The sequence below is a fragment of the Condylostylus longicornis genome, unplaced genomic scaffold (genome assembly GCF_029603195.1).
Source record: "Condylostylus longicornis isolate FDR11 unplaced genomic scaffold, ASM2960319v2 ptg000011l, whole genome shotgun sequence".
In the NCBI taxonomy this organism is placed as follows: Eukaryota; Metazoa; Arthropoda; class Insecta; order Diptera; family Dolichopodidae; genus Condylostylus; species Condylostylus longicornis.
The window spans coordinates 4,364,024-4,386,625 of NW_026577980.1; the positions used below are offsets into that span (position 1 = coordinate 4,364,024).

At 26.0% G+C, this 22,602-nt stretch overlaps 2 protein-coding genes across 2 annotated transcripts; both read right to left on the reverse strand.

The window, feature by feature from the left end:
* Window positions 1–4,040: 4,040 nt before the first annotated feature.
* On the reverse strand, window positions 4,041–6,057 carry LOC129619252 (actin, indirect flight muscle). Its single transcript, XM_055534409.1, has 2 exons — window positions 4,770–6,057; window positions 4,041–4,695 (listed from the first exon to the last, which is right to left on the reverse strand). Exons 1-2 carry the CDS (start codon window positions 5,692–5,694, stop codon window positions 4,490–4,492), a joined length of 1,131 nt encoding a protein of 376 aa, XP_055390384.1. The 5' UTR covers window positions 5,695–6,057; the 3' UTR covers window positions 4,041–4,489.
* Window positions 6,058–9,989: 3,932 nt separating this feature from the next.
* Window positions 9,990–17,219, reverse strand: LOC129619251 (actin, indirect flight muscle-like). Its single transcript, XM_055534408.1, has 3 exons — window positions 17,060–17,219; window positions 11,765–12,719; window positions 9,990–11,705 (listed from the first exon to the last, which is right to left on the reverse strand). Exons 2-3 carry the CDS (start codon window positions 12,687–12,689, stop codon window positions 11,500–11,502), a joined length of 1,131 nt encoding a protein of 376 aa, XP_055390383.1. The 5' UTR covers window positions 12,690–12,719; window positions 17,060–17,219; the 3' UTR covers window positions 9,990–11,499.
* Window positions 17,220–22,602: the final 5,383 nt, after the last annotated feature.

The following is a 22,602-nucleotide window of genomic DNA, read 5'->3' on the forward strand; positions in this document are numbered from 1 at the left end:
CTTTCTTTTTGTTGTATAAATACCAGAAAAGTATTCAAAAAAAAAGGTAACTTTTAAAAAAAACTTATTCTTACTCCCCGGCAGCATATTTATAACACTAAATTCCTGGGAACACATACAAGAGGTACAAAACAAAAAAATAAGGAAGAAATTCGAATATGAATTTAAGGAAAAAGTGAGAACCAATATTATTATTATTATTACAGGAATGAATATCATTCTTAAAACTCAACTGGAATGTTAAATAGGTCCCTGTTGGTTTTATCTTAAGAACGAAAAAAAAATACACAAACCATTGAAGTAAAAATTTAAAAGATGAAGAAAAGAAAAAGGATTCTTTGCGTTTTTATTTTTCTCTTTTTTTTAAAGGATTTTAGTAAAAAAATAAAAGCAACAAAATTTTTGAATTTGTTAAAAGAGAGACAGAGAGAGAGAGAGAAGGAAAAAAATGTGTGCATTTTTTATATTTGATTATATTTTTTTTCCAGTGAATTCGTAAAACGTGTTCACGCGATTCAAAACACCTTGTGTTTTATTTGCTTTAAGGATGAAGATTTTTTTAGAGAAATCGGAAAAAAAATGAAGAATGAGAATAAATATTTGTTGGAGGAGATTAGCTTCTTGGCAACTTCAAAGAACAATTTCATTGGTGAATTGGTGGAGCCCTAATATTTTGTAACCTTTAACTTGTGGGGTAGAATGGTTTTAATTTATTCTTTGAGATCGTGGTAATTGTTACACCTCTCTCTCAATTTCTTCGTTAATGTTTTACGAACGATGACGAAATTAATACTGATTAGGAGAACTTAAAACAATATAAAGGTTAGAGAATATGACAGTGTGAGAACATCACAGTTAGTTTTGGAATCGAATATTATAAATGTTACTTCCATTGCGAAATTCCAGGGGTATGGTTCCTGTGATTTTTGTTCGAGCCATCGTTTCATTCTAAATTTTAAAACCATCAATATGAAGAACTAAGTCTTCTGCTGACACCATTATATCAAATTGTCGTTTTTGTATAACAATAACTGCATGTTCCTGTCAAAAGAGCCCGAAAAATCGAAAATTTTAACTTTTAAGAATTTTGATAATTTTTGAACATATATGTATGTAGCTATCTTACAAATGAAAACCTTAATCCGTTAAATATGAGAAACATGAATGAAAATTGTGGAAAATCAAAAATTTTTTCCAAACTTCTTAATTTTTTAATCTTGTGTAGCTAATCGGTCCCAAAACAAAAGCAAATTTTCTGTGTTTTTGTTCTTCTTCTTTTAATATTTTGCATTGAATTTTTGAAAATTACAATAAATTTTAAATCATGTTTGAAAACAAAGTTTTCTCGCAGAATTTGAATGAAAAATTTAAAATAATACAAAAATATTTAAAACAAAAATGTTACCATAGAGAAAACAAAGCAACAGAATGACTTGAATTTTTCAATTTTTCAAAAATTCGGAAAAATACACACAACAATTTTCCAATTTCAAAAGAAAAATATTAAAAAAAAAAAAAATTTAAATTTGTTTTATTCTTTTCGTTTTGCATCCGTGACTTGAAAAATTCAACGACAAACCAAAAAATTTTAAGATTAACAAAATTTTTGGTGTGATGTGAAATTATTTTAAAAAAAATTTTTGTTTATTCTGATTTCATACTTTATTGAGTCAACCATTTAACCCACATCCCAACTATCATCAATATCATCGTTAGCATTATCTATAAAACTATTTCGAGACGCTGTTTTAAGAAGAAAACACTGTTGTTATACTTTGAACAATTACCAGGAATGGTCTTATTTTTCGGAAGTTGAAAGGATAATATAAGAGTAAATAGTACAGAAAAGATTTAAGAAACTCATAAGAAGCTAAACGGAGAGCAAAAACAAAAAAAAATTAAAATAAAAAAAGCGATTTGTCTTTTTGTAAACCAAACACGTAATGATTTCGATAAGGATTCGAATATTGTCAGGATAAGATAACAAGCGATTGACACAAATAATTTTTTGTTTTCTTGCTTTGCTTCTTTTGTTTGAAATTAAAGAATAGAAGAATTTTTCAGTGAGAAGTGAAGGAGGAAAATATTTTAAGGATTTTTGGAGTAAATTTTTCGGTCACCTCCTTAGATCTCCTTTAGGATATTTTAAGACAATGGTAGATCAATTATTAATGTTGAAAATTAAGGTATGTTTTAAAAATATTGCCATTTTCCCAAGGATTTGGTGGCATTTTGCTGAAAGGTGTTTGTGATGTGTTTGTGGTTAAGGTTAAAACTTTTAAGTTATTTTTTTTATGCACATAAAATGTTTATTAATGTTGTAAACTAATTTATTGTTGACATGTTGTTTATCACACTTACAATTGCTTTTTCTTACTGAAAAGTAGTGGTCTTAGATAAGATATATGCGCGTTGTTGGTTAGTGTCGTTATTTTGACTCAAATCAGTTGAGTTAGTTGTTTTATTAGCACATCGAATTTTTTAACCAAAAACTAATGGAGCTAAAATCTTAAAATTCTCATAGGATTCTATGATTTCTAGAATATTATTTAGTTATACGAGTATTTGGAATCCAGGTTATACTTTGGTTGAGTAGGTAGTATACAACTTCAAAAGGAATAACACCATTAATCTAAAAAATTATTGGAATTAGAATACTGAAATTCAATTAATGTTTACCTAACTTTATCTATGGTTGAGTTCAGGTTGGCAGATCTTACTTAAATCTAAAAAAGCAGTGCGTTTTACAAAATTTGAGATTATAGGGAAATTTAAAATTCCAATTATTGCCTCTCTTCAATATTAAGTAGATTAAATTTTTGTTCGCTTCTTAAAATTTTCATTTAATTTCAATATTGCAATTCTCAACTGCAAAAAAGAGTTTGAGGCAGAAATTCAATGAGAAACTGGCAAAATATATAAATACACACTCGTGTATACATGGCAGTGTATTACAAGTATTGAGCAAAAATTACAGTAACTAAGAAAAGGATGGAAAAGAAAAATTTGTTTTCTTTACTTTGTGTTACAAATGTGAGAACTGGGACAGATGTGGTAAAAAATAGGATTTTGTTTTTTTTTTTCTATTTTTTGGTACACAAAAATTCTATATTCTTGTTTTGCACCATACCTATACAACACGTAGATACTTCATCCAACTTAAAATGCTGGTTTACATTTCAAATATTTTCATGGTACACTTTTTTTGCTTTTGATTGCTTAAATCCAAACTCTAGACTAAACAAAAATAAAAATTAAACCTATGCCAACTTAAAGTAAATAAGAAAGTTGAAAATTTTATTTATAAAGGTTTGATCTTATAAATAAATTTATCAGGATTCCATGGTAAGGTGAGTGCACACATTATCGTTCTAGAATTAGTTGTTGAGATGAGGCAATGTGTTATAAGAGAATGATTTGTGGAGGAAAATTATTGTAAAATTATTACAAAAAATATTTTTTTGTTTTTATTTTCTTAAAATTCATAAAATATTTAAATAAAGGTTTATTTGTAGTTTGGAAGTGAAAGTTTTGAATATTGTGTAAAAGAGAATGGTGTTCAGAATCCCTTCAAGAGCTTAGGAATTCGAACTGGGAAATGTGTTCTAAATTCACATGGAATGGTTATTGAAAATAATTATACAGTTAATTGAAAGGTTTGCCAGTCAATAAATGATCAAATTCAAGTGCAAAATGGAATCCCTATACTTAAAATATCGATTTTATAGTGGACATTACCGTTAGCCAATCCATATTGAACTAACAATTTGCTTGAAAATAAAATATCACTTCTCTTTGGAGGGTTCTTTGTATTAAAACATTTTTATATTACAACTAACACTTAAGTGAAAATTTTGTGTTCGTAATATAGAAGCTTCACTGTATTTTGCTTTTTATATTGTCAATTTTTTAAATGTTTTGAAGTGAAGCTTAACGCTAGTTTCAAATATTTGAATCACACAATTTTACTTGTTAAAAATTTAAGGGCACTGTTTGTTTAATTTATTGTTTATAAAAATTAATGACCAAAATAAAATTTTTATAAGATTTTAATAAACTTTATTAGATTTTTAGAGATTTTACTTATTAATTTTTTATAAAATATTGTGCTTAACATTTTTTTTAAATATTATGGCAATCGATCGTGTAAAACTTATTCAAAAAAAAAAAAAGAAAAATTTATGTATGAACTTATAGCGTTTGTAACAGCGATGTTAAACTATTCTTACATATTGTACAATTTTGTGTAAAAAGTTCACTGTGTGTGTTCACAATTAGGTGTTGTCTTCTTTGATATTACGTTGTTGATTGTTGCTGACAATTATTAAAAAATTCAAAAAAAAACACTGACTAGAGATACGTTTGTGTCTTCATATAGAGCAAAGATAAAAAATAAAACAAAAAAAATAAAATTAACAAGAAAATTAAAAATTCAGTTATAGCGTTCCCATTCCATTATTTTTGTAATTTTAATACAAAACTAATTTGCTTAGAAACATTTACGATGTACAATTCCTGGTCCAGATTCATCATATTCCTGCTTGGAAATCCACATAGTTTGAAAAGTGGATAATGATGCCAAAATTGAACCACCAATCCATACGGAATATTTCCGTTCTGGTGGTGCAATAATTTTAATTTTAATTGTTGATGGTGCTAAAGCAGTAATTTCTTTTTGCATACGATCAGCAATACCTACGTTATTTAAACGAAAATAAAATTTTTAATGTTCTCAATTAAAAAATTAATTCATTCACATTCTCACTTACCCGGATACATGGTAGTACCACCTGATAATACAGTGTTAGCATACAAATCCTTTCTTATATCAACATCACATTTCATAATCGAATTGTAAACCGTTTCATGAATACCACATGATTCCATACCCAAAAATGATGGTTGAAATAATGATTCAGGACATCTAAACCTTTCATTACCAATGGTTATAACTTGACCATCCGGCAATTCATATGATTTTTCTAATGATGTTGATGCTGAAGCAGTTGCCATTTCTTGTTCGAAATCTAATGCAACATAACATAATTTTTCTTTAATATCTCTTACGATTTCTCTTTCAGCTGTTGTTGTGAATGAATAACCTCTTTCAGTTAAGATTTTCATTAAATAATCGGTTAAATCACGGCCGGCCAAATCCAAACGTAAAATGGCATGTGGCAATGCATATCCTTCGTAAATTGGTACTGTATGTGAAACTCCGTCACCAGAGTCTAATACAATACCAGTTGTACGACCGGATGCATATAATGATAAGACTGCTTGAATAGCCACATACATAGCTGGTGAATTAAATGTTTCAAACATAATTTGTGTCATTTTTTCACGATTAGCTTTTGGATTTAATGGTGCTTCTGTTAATAAAACTGGATGCTCTTCTGGTGCAACACGTAATTCATTATAGAAGGTATGATGCCAAATTTTTTCCATATCATCCCAATTTGTAATGATACCATGTTCAATTGGATATTTCAATGTTAGAATACCACGTTTTGATTGTGCTTCATCACCTACATACGAATCTTTTTGACCCATACCGACCATAACTCCTTGATGGCGTGGTCGGCCAACAATTGAAGGAAATACAGCACGTGGGGCATCATCACCAGCAAATCCAGCTTTACACATTCCGGATCCATTATCTACTACAAGACCACCAGCGTCGTCGTCACACATTTTAATTTATTAAATTTGCTTTTTACCGTAGAATAGATTTTTGGTTTTGTTTAAATTTTTTTTTTTAATATTTTGTTAAATATTTAAGAGAATATTATAAAAATTTTGTGATTTTATTTATGAATGTGAGATATTTTTTTTTAATGGATTTAATCACTATCTCATAAATGGTTTAACAAAATATTCTGTAATTGTTTTGGAGAAGCACAATATATTTTCCTTTTAAATCCGGAATGATTTATTTTTTAATGGCTCGATTTTAAAGGGCTCGAACGATCACCGTTATGTGATTTCTGTTGAATACTCGACCGTCTGATTTCGAATATTATATCTTAACAGTTGCACGAATTTTAAACTAATGAATTTTCATGATCGTTGCTTAGTTCTTTTATACCAATTGTGATTAGTGTCAATGCAGTTGAATTGTTCTCTTTATTTTTGATTGTTCATACACCTAAAATTGCATTTATGATTCTTTTGATTTTCATTAAGGACTAATAAAAATTACTGTTACATTTAAGAGCGAAAATGGAATAAATTAATAGAGAGAGATGAAGAGAAACTAGGAGAATAAAGAGAGGCGTGATTAATTCTTTTGGATGAGAGTTATTTTCCATATTGTAATTATTTTTTTTTCTGTAAAATCAAAAGACGATTTTTTGTTACTTTTTTGATGATAAATTTGTTCCGTTTTTAGATCATGAATTATGCATTTGTTAATATATTCTGCTATGTTTTGAAGGGTATAGTAAAATTTATTGTGTGTTTGTAAGGGTTAAACACGCGTGATTGTGTAAATATTCCAACATTATAGTGTTTAGCTGAAGTTAAATTATATTTCAAATTACAATTGCTGTTACTATAGCAAAGTGTATTGAATTTAAAAGGGAGCAAGGAGTAAAGTAACAAAATATGTGTTGTGCATATGGCATTAAAGGATTATAACGGGTTAATTAGAATATGCATTTAAAAAGTGGTTTTTGACAAGGTTTTTTAAAGAAATTATGGAATTAAAAAATCGAAAATTTTTTGTAAGATCTTAAATAGCAATTTATCAAAATTTTAGCAAATCTTAAAGGCTTTCATAATACTAGTTACTAGTTGCTATTTGTATGAAATTGTCTTTAAATCGAATAAAATTGACCATTTAAGAATCTGAGACCATAAGGCATTTGCCCCATTTTAGGTGTGATCAACTATAAATGTTTTATTTTTCAAGTTCTTATTCATGGGTCAAAAGAACTTCTATTTAATTCTATAAATGGTATTGTGATGCATCAGCGATGACGCGTTCTTTGCTTTGGTAATTGTTGCATAAAATACTTTTTAATTCGCCGTACTTATTTTGCTCATGAGATAATGTAACGGGGAAATACGAATATAAACGAAGAAGAAATGTTTTATGTTTTATTATTTGTGCTTGTTTGTTTCTCATTTTCTTAAAATTCTCTCATTGCTATTTAGGGAATTTTTTAATCTTTTTGATTCTCTCTGCTTGCGTTTATTTTTTATTAGACAAATATTTTTTTTTATTGTTGTTATTGTACAAATGAATTAATTGCCTTACAAATAACAATATTTTACCTTTTTCTTTTTAAACATTTTGTAATTTTATTATGTTATTTAATGTTTTGATTTATTAAAGATCGTGATATTTTCGATTTTTTCTCTGTCCTCTTTTTTGTTTTTGAATATTTCTTGCAAATTTAGTGCTGTTAAAGAAAATAAATTGCAAGTATATTGTAAAATAAAATTTGTACTTTAATATTGGAAAATTTTCAAAGGTACGCATAAATTTTAAGAATTTGAAAAAAAAATAATAAAAAATAAATGAAATTAAAAAATTGAATATTTTTCGTATTTCTTATTTTTTTTTATTTAAAATGTCTCAATTATGCAAATAGGAAAGAAATTTTTTTGTATGACAGAAGTAATTAATGGTGTTTATTTCGATGAACATGATAATTTCTAAAAATATTAGGATTATTTAACGATGGTGACAATTTTCACATTGTTAAACTCTAAAGAATAAAAATTAAATAGTGAATCGAGGAAAATTCAAAACAATATTTTGTATATGTACTAGTTCGGGGAAAAAATTTTTTTGTGCTATTTAATACAATAGTATTGCCAATATTATTGGAAATATTATTGGAATTGGAAATTTTTGGATAAATTATTTTTGACAGTCATAAATTGCTATCTACTCTTTCTTCTCTTTATACCGGTTGAAAAAAATCCTCTTCTTATCAGGATTCTTTGCTCATTATTGCTCTGAGTCGGAAAAAGCGGTATATTTCTGCGGCATACGATTACTGTATAGAACGTTCGTAGGAGAGTTGGGTGATTTTTTGTCAAAATTATGATTTTTGTATCATACTTAAACTTAGTGCTAAATTCTGTAAAAGAACAGCAAATGATCAAAATTTGAAAAATTAGCAAATCTTAAGGACATCTTTTTTCACTCTACGCTTTTACAAACCACATAAATGATTCGGTAATTCGGTTCAATCTGAACTTTCTTGCTTGCATCGTAGAACCTAAGAAGGTAAAATTTTATCCAAATAATTTTAAAATGCGCAAGGGTATTTGACAATTATACTTGAATTTCTCTGATTTGGGTAATAAAAAGACTTTTTTATTATGATTCATTAACTTTCATTCGTGCGTCAAAGGGTTTTCAACAACATAGGTGACAAGTCGGCCGTATATTTGTTTTTTCTTTATAATAAATATTCCAGGTTATTGATATTTATTGTTTTATGTATTTTGTTGGTATTTTATATCGCATATTATTGGAATATACTAATAAGTTTAATATTAATTTTTTCTTCATTTTATCGTATTGTGTCATATTAAGTCATGTAATATTGAATATAATTTTTATCCGAGCCTCTGATTGGGTCATAGCACTGCACTATTGACCAGATGTTAAAAAGCTATTTATAATGTTACTACGTTATTGTGTTCACCTCTTTTCTTTCTCTTTATTTTTATATTATATATTAAGATCATTACCCGTTACCGTCCTACCATGTCTGAGCTTTGAAAGAACGAAAGAAGAGAGTTTTTAAACAAGCTATTAGAGAAAAATATCTACTTTTTTTCATAATATAGATAATAGTAAAATTTTTTTTTTGTTTGTGTCAAATCAATGTGTGTTAAATGTTACTTGTAAGTGCAATGTTTGTTGTGTATATTGTATGTTTTCATTGAAAATTCAAATAAATTACATTAATATATTAATTCGATATTTTATTTATACTTTCATTTATCTAAAAAATAACGTTATGTTACTGTTATGTATATAAAAAAAATTTTTTTTTTTAAGATTTTCATTTATTAATTTTGAATTCGGTATATATAATTAATTTAATTATTATAATAGCTATGTAATATAGAAAATTCCTCTTAAATGTTTATAGAGAGAAAAAGGATATTTATATATGTATGTATACATTAAGTGTCAATATTCAAATATATTATGGTTGGAAGCAATAATTCAAAGTGAAAAACAAGAAAAGAAACGGAAAATTATTAAAAATTAAAAAATAGAAATGAAAAATTTCTTAAAAACTTTTTGCAAACAATTAATTATATTGTTATACTTTATAAGTATATATAAGTAAATTATATTAATAATTTAATAAATTATAATAAATAAATATTTTTTAATTAAAAATCTCTTATAAAATAAAAAAAAAAAGAAATTCGAAAGAGAAAACAAAAAAACACGAGATATCATTTATGTAAGCGAATTAAAGTTAAAAAAAAAAAAATTTTTTTTTTTTATTATTTTTTTTTTATTTTTAAATTTTTACTAAAATATTATTTAAAAATTTTTTTGTTTTGTTATTTATTTATTTTTAATAATAATTATGAATTCAGTATAAATTTAAAAAAATAATAATTATATTAATAATTAATTTTTTTTTTTAATTTTTAATTAATTTTAAAAATGTAATAAAATTTTTTTTTTGAAAGTTTATTTCTTTCTGTGTTCTTCTTTATTTATATATTTTTCTTTCAAATAATTTTAATATTTTTTATTTTTATATTATTTTTAATTTATGTATAATTTTTTTAATCTGTATAACAGTTTTTATTTGTATAACAGTTTTATAAACTGTTATACAAATAAATAAAACTGTTATATTTGTATTTTATTTGTTTTTTTTTTTCGTATGTATGTGTTTGTTTATTAATTTTATTATATATGTTTGCGTTTGTTGTATTCATATTAGATTTAGCGATTATATTTTTTTATTATTTTTAACTTAAATTTCCGGGTATGAATTATTTGGTTTTTTTTTTTTATTGTATGTTATTATATTCAAAAAAAAAAAAAAATTAAATTAAAATCGAAGACAGTCCTCTGGTGGCATAATTATTATCTACTATATATGTATATGTGAGTATACACATAAGCGAATGTGAATATTTTTTTCTAGTATAGTACTCATTTATTTTGGGTAGTACCTTAAAGTAAATATTCTTTAAAGCCGGCCACTGATATAAATGACGTATGTACGATAAAAGCTTCGCAATATATGTATGATTGTGATTATTATTTTGTTTGCCCATGTTTCAAACAAAAATTTTATTTGATATATGTATGAACGAACATGTTGAATCATATTTCAATATTGAAGAATAGTTTTGTTTTGTTATTTTTCAGAATAAAATTTGTTTTCTACTTTGTTGTTGATTGTTGTTATTATTTCTTATTGCTATATTGTTTGACTATTAGCAAATACCGGGGGTAACAAAAATATTTTCGTTTTTGCGAAAGACAAAAAATTAAAAAAAAAATTTTTTTTTTGTTTTTATTGAAACTTTTTTTGTTGGCCGCATTTAATTTTGTTTTCCTTAGAATTTTTTTTATTTTTTTCAGTGTGTTGTTCAATTTTTATTGATTTTCGCATTTAATTTTCATTGTTATATTATAATAATTATTCAACCCCAACCCAAATGTCTAAATTTTTGTTTTAAAATTTTTTATTAATTCTTTAAGTATAAAATGTTTTTTTAATTAATTTTTTTTTCTTTTAATAATTATTTTAAATTAAGTTTTGTTTTTTTTTTTTTTGTTGGATGTATAATTGGGTGTTTTTCTTTTTAATCTTAATTTTTATAATTATTTTTTGTATTTTACAAAAAAAATTGAATTTTAATTGAAAACAAAAAGCAAAAATTATTTTTCTGAGTATAAATAAAAATATTTTTATTAAAATGATTTGAAAATAAATATATTGGTCTCATTCTTTCATGTGATAGAAAGTTCAACCTATATTTGTTTGTAGTTATTAATTTGCATTACATTAAATATTTTATATATTAATTATTTAAAATTAATTAAATTTTAATAATAATATAATTAATTAAATAGAAAAAAAATTTTGTTTGTTTGTAACAATTAAATATTCTTATTGGCCGTAAAAAAAAAATAATATTTTTTTTTTAAATATTTAATTAAAAATATAAAAAAAAAAATTTTAGTAAAAATAAATTTAAAAATTAAACCAAAAAAAAAAAAACAAAAACAAAATAATTAAAAATTAAAAAAAAAAACAAAACTATTATAAATTAAAATATTAAAAATAAAAAAATTAAAAATATTTTCCTTTTTCGTGTGTTGTTTCAAGTAATTATTATACATCCAATCGTTATAGCTGGTTGTTTCTGTTCCTGTTCTTGTTGTTCTTTTTGTATAAGTAGTAGTTGTTGTTATTTTAGTTGTTGCTGTTGCTGATTATTATTGTTATTATGATTGTTGCTTTTTTGTATACATTTCAAAAAAAATGTTTAGAAACATTTACGATGTACAATTCCTGGTCCAGATTCATCATATTCTGGTTTTGAAATCCACATAGTTTGGAAAGTGGACAATGAGGCCAAAATTGAACCACCAATCCATACGGAATATTTACGTTCTGGTGGTGCAATAATTTTAATTTTAATTGTTGATGGAGCCAATGATGTAATTTCCTTTTGCATACGATCAGCAATACCTAAAATCCAAACACTTTAGTAAAAAACTTTATGTTTAATATTAAGAAAACAAAATTACCTGGATACATGGTAGTACCACCAGATAATACAGTGTTAGCATACAAATCCTTTCTAATATCAACATCGCATTTCATAATTGAATTATATACAGTCTCATGAATACCAGCTGATTCCATACCCAAAAATGATGGTTGGAATAATGATTCTGGTCCTCTAAATCTTTCATTACCAATGGTAATAACTTGACCATCAGGTAATTCATATGATTTTTCTAATGATGTTGATGCTGAAGCAGTTGCCATTTCTTGTTCGAAATCCAATGCAACATAACATAATTTTTCTTTAATATCTCTTACGATTTCTCTTTCAGCTGTTGTTGTGAATGAATAACCTCTTTCAGTTAAGATTTTCATTAAATAATCGGTTAAATCACGACCAGCCAAATCTAAACGTAAGATGGCATGTGGTAAAGCATAACCTTCATAAATTGGTACAGTATGTGAGACACCATCACCGGAATCTAATACAATACCAGTTGTACGACCGGAAGCGTATAAAGACAAAACAGCTTGAATAGCAACATACATAGCTGGTGAATTAAATGTTTCAAACATAATTTGTGTCATTTTTTCACGATTAGCTTTTGGATTTAATGGTGCTTCTGTTAATAAAACTGGATGTTCTTCTGGTGCAACACGTAATTCATTATAGAAGGTATGATGCCAAATTTTTTCCATATCATCCCAATTTGTAATGATACCATGTTCAATTGGATATTTCAATGTTAGAATACCACGTTTTGATTGTGCTTCATCACCAACATAACAATCTTTTTGACCCATACCGACCATCACACCTTGATGACGTGGACGGCCAACAATTGATGGAAATACAGCACGTGGGGCATCATCACCAGCGAAACCGGCTTTGCACATACCGGAACCATTGTCAATTACAAGACCACCAGCATCATCATCACACATTTTGGCTGATTTTTATGTATTACTTAACGACTAAAAATATTAAAAGTAAACAAAATAATAAATATAATTTGATTTTTACTTATTCGATATAATTTGTAAATAAATCGATTATTCATAATATTCGATTTTTTTCTATATTTTTAGATGTTTCTATGAATTTTTTTGTATTAAAATAACCAGAAAATTGAAGTTCATTCAAATGCAATTTTTGTTCATCATCTTATACAAATAGATATTTAAAATTATTTATTAAGTGAATTTATTGAGTACAGATGATTATGGAAGCAGATGTCTTAAGATTGTAATCTATTGCATCTTTAAGTAGCTTTCGAATTTATATTTTATAATGGATTTGTCATACATACTTCGTTTTTTGGTTTTATATAAAATCTGTCTCATATTTGAAAGCATTATTACTTGTAAACTGAAGAAGTGAATGGGAAGTAAAAATGTCTGATATGAAGAAGAAATATTAGAAGACCATAACTCGAATTTTGTAAATGCTTCACAAGAAAACGCAATGGGAAAAGGAGGAAAAGGACGTGGAATGCAAAATTTTTGTTGAAATGTAAATGCAATACTGTAAGTATCTTTGTACCTAGACAGCTGAACGATTTCAATCTCTTACTCAATAGAAAGGAAAAATTTAGAGATTTTGTTCAGATATTTTTTCGTGTGTTGAAAAGTTTACATTATTTCATTTCAGGAATCTTCTAATGTCTCATAAAGTTTTTAAATCAAAAGGATTTTGTATTTCGGTTTTTACATTATAAAAATGTCCTGATGTGGATAAGAAATTGTTGTAGTTTATGGGATGTTTTTGTTCTTTTTTGCATTTTTCTTTTAGAATTTTAAGAAAAATGTAAAATTTATTTACAATTTTTATTATTTATAATGTCCTTTTTTTACCATTATTATACGTTAACCATAAGACCTGGGTATACAGAGGAATTTTAAACTTTTTGAATAGAATTTAGAAAATGTTTTGTGGTTAAATTTAAAAATTTAAATTGTGGTGATAGAAAATTTTTACCGTAGAAATGCTTGCATTTCATAATAAATTTAAAAAAAAATTTTGCTACCAAGGAAATTCTTAAAATACTACCATTATTTATATGTGGTTAAATACTTTTGTATCGCATAGTTTTTTGAAATTCTTTACTAAATTATGAAATTAAATTATAAATAACTCTTGTGCTTGGGCTTAAATTACTGTATAAAAGTAGGATAATGTTTTTTTTGCACACTTCTCTTCATTTTTTCATTACAATTCATTACAGTTATTAACATAAATTAAAAAACACCCTAACACAACGGTCGAATCCGACTGCTCTTTAGGCCTATTAAAATATGATTAATATTATAAAAACAGGCCCGGTTCAAAATTGTTCGACGCTCTACGCGTCCCCGTCGTTTTCAAAGCAATGAACACTAAGTATTAAATATTACACATGACGCATGATAGTTGCGTTCCTGTTTTCCGAGGCATATCGCTTCCACTTATGGCTTGTAATTATTAAAGGATAATAATCGTATTCTTGCTAAATAAATTTTAATTTGATTCATAGATGATATTAGCATTAAATTATTAAATTTTAATGAAAAACATAGCACCACAAACATTTAATTTAATTATCCTTGAAATATTTATTGAAATAAATAATTATTATTGTTATCATTGCCAAAATTAATATTTTCAATTTCAAGTTGGAAAATTTTCAATACGGTGGAAAAAATATTTTGTTGGCACAAAATTTTCGCTTTTTGTTTATATTGTTTTCTGTTTTTAATTAACAAGATTCAAGTGATATCCTTGTTTTCTTTACTTTGTGTGCTAAATGCCTTGTTTGTTGAAAAATCCTTTTCTTATATCGTTTCCTTATATACTTTTTCTTATATTCCGTGGCACAATGAAATGTTGGTAGTGGATTTTTCTCATCATGTTCTCAATTCTTCATTTAATTTTTTTTTATTTCATTTCTCAGAAAGAGCATCTATTTTACTGGTTCTTTTTTGTGGTTTGCAGTTACTGCTTGTTACAAATAACCATAAAATTAAAAAAAGAAAAACTTCACTTGTTTTCTTTTAGTGTGTATACAATGACAAGTAGCTTTGGTTCCTATGGTTTCTTTTCTTTCTTTTTCTTTTTTTTTTTTTGTTTTTTAGTCCTTGCAGTATATAGAGTGTATTTATTATTGTTTTGTTGTTTTTTTTGCAATATTGCAGTCAGACAGACGACGATGGTTTAGTGTCAAATTTATGCAATTTGTTTTATTCATTGTGTTGTGCTGCCTCATTTATTTTTCAGAAGAAAGGGAAGAAATTGTTGGAACTTGTAAAATGAAACCGTGAAAATTTGTTTTAGTTTTTTTCTTTTGAAAATTTTTATGTTATAATTTAATTTTAATTTATAAATAGAGTATGCTATAGAAAATATTTTCCTTTTTTCTATTGTTAGAAGGAAAATTAAACATTTCATAAGTGAATTGAAAAAGTATGTACATATAAGGACTTGTAATAAATCTTGTACAATTCATTTCTACTAAACATTTTATTTGTTGGTTCTTTAAGGATGAAATAAATAAAGCAATACTAATGAAAATAAATAAAAAAAAAATGTGAGAGAAAATTTTTCAAAAATTACAAAAAAAAAGAGATAAAACAAGCGAACTAAACCACAAGGACATATTCGGATAAATTGATGAACTTCTGTTCAAATAATGTAAAAGGTAAAAGTCCATCATGTCCTCTTGTTTATTTTGTTATATTTTTTCTATCATTATATTTGTTATATTAGCTCTACGTATTATATTTCTGGATTTGACGTAGGGAAAAGCTATGTTCCTGTACTTTTTTCAATATTTTTGTATGTTGGCTGGAAATCCGGATTATTGTTGAGTCCTTTTTGTTTTATTAGCTAAAATAATTTGTCATAAAGAATGGGGAAATGTTAAATAACTTCAGTTGAAAGTCAGCAAAATTTTATAAATTTGCCTGAATTATGAAATTTGCACTATATGGGAATTGAATTGTCCGCCACGTCATATTTTATTATTCTTTTTCTTTCTTTGAAAATTGAAATTTAAATAATTTTTAATTAGTAAATTAAATTTTTCCAAATTATTTTTAATTATTTTAGAAAAAATCTGCCTTTTTGACATTTTTATGTACCATAGCGAGCTATGATAAAAATCTGAATTTTAATTTAATTAATGTAAGCAATAATAAAAGTTAAAAATTGATCGATTATAAATTACATAAAAATTAAATCGAAATCGATTGTAAAATATTTTTTCGATTAAAAATTCTTTTAACAAATAATTACATAAGACGAAAGGAATTTTTTCAATTTTCGATAGAAATCGAGATTATATAAGATTTTCAAAATTGTATCGAAAGCAATATAAAATTTGATACAAAATCATAAAATTTGATTTCATTTCATGTCAAACATTCTGAATTGAATTTTCACTCTTTTTCGATTCTATTCTATTTCGAAATCTTCAAAATTGAAAACAATACTTTCTAGAACATTTATAGTGACAAATTATTGAAATATAAAAAATTTTCCATATATGTATATCACAAATATGGAAGCAATCGGTTTTAATTATATACGGGGTATACTGTGTATTTCGGTAGGAGTATATCATTTTCCGATCTTTTGTACTATCTTCCTCTTTTCCGATTCATATCTTTTTTTTTGCCATATTCGGTATGAGTAATTTAATCTCTATTTCCTATTACTCTATTTTTAATTTAATGATGATTTAGGTAATTACAATTACGGTCTCATTATTTTATTTGACAATTGAGGTTAAAGTACGTTTGAAAATTATTTAATGCATTTTTGTGTTGTTGTCATCTCTATGCTTGTATTCCAATAATGCTCTTCTTCAATAATTTTTATTTAACTCTTTTGTTACTGTTCTGTTATTTGATATGGTATGATGTAATCCTTATGTAATTGAAAATATTTATATAATAATTTTAATTTTTTCATTATTATTTTTATTCTATAAATTGATTGCACTTTAAAAATTTGATCTATATAAAAAATATTATTTGATTTTATTTATTTGTTAGATAACCGAATTCTAATTCACTTATATAAGTTATTTTTGATATTAATTTAATTATTATTTTCATTTATTTTTTTTTTAATATAGTTGATTTCAAATAATAATCGAAATATATAAAATAATTTATTTATAATTCTTGCAATTTTTTTGAATGAACTTTAATTTTTTTTGTTTTTCTCTCTGTGTATTATATATGAGTGAATATCCTTTTGTAATAATTTATTAAAATATCCTTTTTGGTGTGTTGAAAATATTATAAAAAAATATTTAATATTAAAAACAACTAACCGTGTATATAAAAAAATGAATTAAAAATTAAACTTTTTTTTTGCAAATTAAAATAAAAATACTAAAAAGGTATCTGTTCGTATACGGAATCGGCAGATCCCTTTGATGGCGGCTCAGTTAGTATAACGAGTGAATTTAAATATTTTTGATCTTCAGTTTATATATGACGACGGTAAATGCTGTCCAGAAAAATCAATGAGATAATTTTTGGTAAGTAATGCTATTCTTTTCTAATTAATCAAATTAATAATATACCGTTATCTCGTTTTATTTAAGTGGAGGGGGGGAATATTCTGTTTTTAAATGTCCGATTTTCCCCTTTTACATTTTAATCAAATTGATTACACAAATATTTACTTAATTGATTACGGTAATGGATTTTTTTTATATTTAAATAAAAAATGAGTGTGTATATTTGTTTGTATTTATTTTTATTTGTAATTGTAAAATTTTTTTGTTTAATTTTGTATATTGTAAATTTTTTGTTTGTTTTTTATTTTTTTCTTGTATTTACTAAGTAATTAACATTTATAGTAAATAGAAAATGAATAATTAAAAATAAATTTTTATTTTTAAAGTTTTTAGTGATTTCATTAAATTTTTTTTTTTCAGTGAATTTTTTTTAATAGTGATTGAGAATTTTTATTTTTAAATTTTTCTGTTTTATATTAAAAATATTTAATTTTGTTTAATCATGAACGGGATTTAATTAAGGTGTTAAAAGAGGAGAAGAATATTCTGAGTGATTACTGTTTAATTTTATTTATAAAATTCTAAAATAGTAATGACTAAAAAAAAAGTTATTTAACATTTACTATAAATGAATTTGAATCATTATAATTCTAAATAAAGTGTCGTGGGCCAATCTTTTCCCTATGATATCATCTCTAGTCAGAAGTCCATAAGTTGTTAGTCAAGCTTCCCGCATAATATTCCCGCAACGGCGACAATCTAACGAATGCTTCCATTGTAACCAAAACTCCTACACGTCCACACGGCAACGACAGTCCTTTCGATGACCAGGAAATATGAGATGATAACCTCTCCTGGTATAAATATTCCAGGAGAGGTTATCATCTAGAGTTACCCCCAAATATTTAATTTCCATGAAGTATGAAATACACTCACCAAAAAGAGTGTGATTCGTTTTGACAAGTCAATTAATGTGCTCTTGTTGGAATTAAAATTTAACCCCAGATATTTGCACCACCTCTTTCGAACTATTGTATTCTGTTATGTTCTTAAGTATTCTTGGAAGGCCCTATGAGACCCTGAGAGCAACGGTCAAGTCATCTATTACAATAGACCACAGAAGCGGAAATCAGTAGTAAATAAACAGGGGGAGATGGAATAAAATATGCAAAATTAGGATTTGTCCATTTTAAGGTAGAACTTTCAATCAAGTTTTTGATTTAACAAAATCCTAAGATAATTTAGAAACCTTTCACGTTTAAGAGTAATCCTGTATAAGTAACAATCGTACTTTAGTATACAAGACTTGTGATCCTTACATTCAACACTGTTGAACCCCAAAATGTTTTCATGACATAACAAAAATCCGAATCTCCCAGTAACAGTGTAAAGTAGAATTTTTTGCAGATTCGAAGACGTAAACTGTAGAGCACCCGATAATGTCAGAAATACGTTAGAAAATAAAAAACGAAAATCTACTGAACACCATTTCTCTGCTAGGCAGATGGTAACAAGGTTGATTACTTGCAGAACAATAGCTTATCTATAGGTATAATATATCTTAAGGTTGTCTATGAACGAGATGGCGTAGCAATATTCTGAAGCAGAAAAATTCGCGACTACATTTGCCAAGACTGAAAAATGCAAATTTTTTCACCAGCAACCGGTTATCTTTTCACTGAAGACAGATTCAGTAGTAGAGATCATAATAATACATTATGTGGTTGGCGATTATGGGTAGATAATAGGCCACTCCAGAAAAGTTTCCTGCAGCAGCTGTTGCGAGAAATATAGGAAAAAATGACAAATGAAATGTTAGAATTTTTGATGAACAGGCTTTTAAAGAAATGATTAGTTTCAAAACAGTCTGGTCAATAAAATTTGCGTCTTCCAAAAAATTTTCTACTTGTTTTCAGTGCAAACGTTCATATTACATATAAACTTCAACAAAAATTTAATTAAGTACTTCATTAAAGAGTCTTGAATAAATTTTTCAAATTTAAATTGATTTTTGTGTCTCCTTCCCTTACACTTAACCTTTAGTTGCGTTCAATAAAAAATTTATTCAATATCTTCCGCTTTCCTTTTTATTTTTATAATTGATAAGGAATTTCGCGTTTTCTTATATTTTTTTTTTGGTTTTTTTTTACAAAATTCTTAATTGTTGTTCATTTTGAGAGATAATGACGTTACACTATTACAATGATAATTTTGAGATTTTGTTCTGTTTTTTTATTTTATGGTTGTTATGCTCAGGAAAATTTCTTTTCTATTAAAATGTCTCATTTCCTGAGTAGAACAATAGTTTTATTTTCTCTATTAATTCGATTTATTATTGTATGCTTTTTCGTTTTAGTTTTTTTTTCCATTTTTCAATGAGAATTTGGTGTCTCTTTATCAGTGAGTGTTCATTTCCTTTTGATTTATTCGTAAGATAAGAAAAGAAAAAATTTACAAAGTAAATAGATGATGGTTAAGGAAGCTACAATTTTGGAACGGGGAGGGGGGAGAGAAAGCAGTTTCGTCAAATTAAGCTATTCTAAGTAATATTTGCAAGAGTTTTTGCACCCGGGTGTCTTATATTAATTGGAACTAATATGAGTTCATGGATAAATAGGACAACGTTCTTCGTTATTTTAGGATTACGTTCGTTCAATCGTAAGAATAAAATAATTTACCCATTTTCATTGGCATTCTAAAACCTACATGACTTTTAGAAAAGCTTAAACTTTCTAGTGATCTATGTATGAATTTGAATTTGCAGAAAAAGCTATCATCTATTGTAATCTATTTCACCATCTACTGTAATGGTTGCATGACTTTCCGTATTCCTACATTTTCTCTGTCACATTCTGCGAGAAATATAGGTTCAACAACATCGCAAGAAACATTAATTCAAAACAAAAAATGGAATATTGCATACTTTTTCGAAAACTTACTCAAAGTCATTCAAATCGATGTGTAAATTCTACGCTAAATATATATTTTTTTTATATTATTTTTTCTTAATTGTATTGACCAATGTGAACTGTTAATTAGTTTTTTTTTCATCTTCTCTTTCTTTCAAAAAACAAAAAAAAAAATCAGAGAAACAAGAATTTTCATCAATTTTTTCAATCACAGGCGGCCTTATGTTTCCTCAAGCTTTCCCCTATTTTTTCTTTTCTTCTTACGATTTTTTTGTTCTCTTTTTTTTTGAATTATTATTCTCTTTCATTGAATCGTAACGATAACGGACGATGATATTGATAGTGATAATACTTATTGATAGTTTTTTCTGATTGTGTCTAAGAATAGAAACGATCCTTAGAAGGACAGATTCAGTTCTCAAAATAAAAAAAAAAATAATAAGGAAAACAAACCAAAAAAAAAAAGAAAAATATTTTAATGTATAGTTTTAATTATTATTGTGTGATAAAATAAAGATTTAAGAGTGAATATAAGTTAAAAATAAAAAAGAAATAACACAGGCAAGTAAGAAAAAATGCGCCAAGAATTCTATTAAACTATATAGAAAAATAAAAAACAGCAATTTTGTATAGAATATAAAATTATATTAAGAAGAAAATTCCGAACAAAGATAAAAAGTAAAATTAGCAATGAAAGGAAGTAATTTAAACAATTTGTAAGGCGACTCATAAAGAACACAAAGAAAAGTTTTATGGCCGAAGAAAAAAATGGGAAAGAATGGCAAACAAACGCAAAAAAAATATGGAAACGCTTAAAAGAAAATTAAGATAGTTGGTCATAAGTAAAAATAAACTAGATCTCGAGATAATTAAAAATATGTTTTTATAAGCAAAAAGAAAGGAAAATGCCAAGAAGTAAAATGTATAAAATTATCCTGTGTGGAAGAATAATGTATTTTTTCGAAGCGGAAGTTCTATTTACTTCATTAAGCATTTATTAATCGGATCCGTAAACACAATGGAACGTAATAGTGGTTTCTTTTTATAGTTGTTCCGAATTTTAAATATCAAGAGAATCGCTAACTTTCTAGGCTCAAATTATAAGCTATTTTCGTACTTCCTTCGAGAGAAATGTGATCGATAGATTTTAAGCTAGCGAAAATGCAATTCCTACTGATAATTCAGAAACTGAGAAGGCCTTAAAAGTTATCTTTTGAAAAAGTAGAAGTCTTTTCGTTCCATTGTGGGGATGACAAAAAGCAACTGATAGTAAAGTACGTCACTGTCTTAAAGGTTAAAATTTTTACTGCGTTAGAGTCCAAAAAAATTAGGTTGTGAGTGATGCGTTGGCCAAACGATTATCACTTATACGATAACTAGTAAAACAAAATCTCTACAGACCTGAGAAAACGTTAAGTTGTATGGGCTCCAAGAACTTATTGGTATTGATGTGATTTTCTGAATATGCGGCAGTCATTGGTTTCCTGAATTGGGAGAATGTGAACTTAAATATAACTAAGGATGTCCCTTTATTAATATTTGAGCATTTTACGCATTTCTTCTTGTATCTGAATAGATTAGTCTGATGAAGGTTCAGGGAGAAATTCTATCTGTATGAGAAAGAAATCTATTGTGATATGTTACGGGTTAGGCTGACTGTGCTCCAGGATCACTTAATTCTTTTCTTCATCACCAGCCAATTTGCTTCAACCTAATTCTCCAACACAATACTTTACCCAAATAATAAGTATAATTGCTGATATGTAAACGAAATTTTTTGTGTGGCTGGCAATGTTTATATTCAGACATTTTTTTTTTTGTGAATAATATGTAACATTTTTTTATAACTATAAAAAGCGCCACTACACGTGAATTTAACATAAAAATATTTAAAATTTTTCTATCGTTTTCGCTATTTTATTTTTGTTATATTTTTTTGAAAATGAAAAAAAAAAATTTAAAGGCACTAATTTAGAATCGATCCTTATAGGGTGAGAAAGAAACCTCAATAATAATAAAAAGAAAAAAAAAATTACAAAATTTTATTGTAAATAGTCGAATTGCAATGTACGAAACGTCATCGATTTTGATTGCAGTTTTTATTTTATATTTTTAATTTCTTATATTTTTAGAGAGAGAAAGAGACAACGGTATATGTGTAAAGGTAAATCTCTACATAAGTGTAACTGGAAAGCTAAATTATTTACGAACTACTACATAATTATTCGGGTGCGAATGTTGTTAATTTTATTTAATCGGCTCGTAATTAATTTAATTGTTTGAATGCGATATTTCTAACTACATATTTTTGTTGATTATTTATTTTGGCTAAATATTTTGGCCGCGATTCTTTTTCTACCTATACTACCGAAATTAGGAAAATGAATTGAATATTTTCTATATAAATGTTCAATAATAAATCAATTGTCATTAAAATTAGAG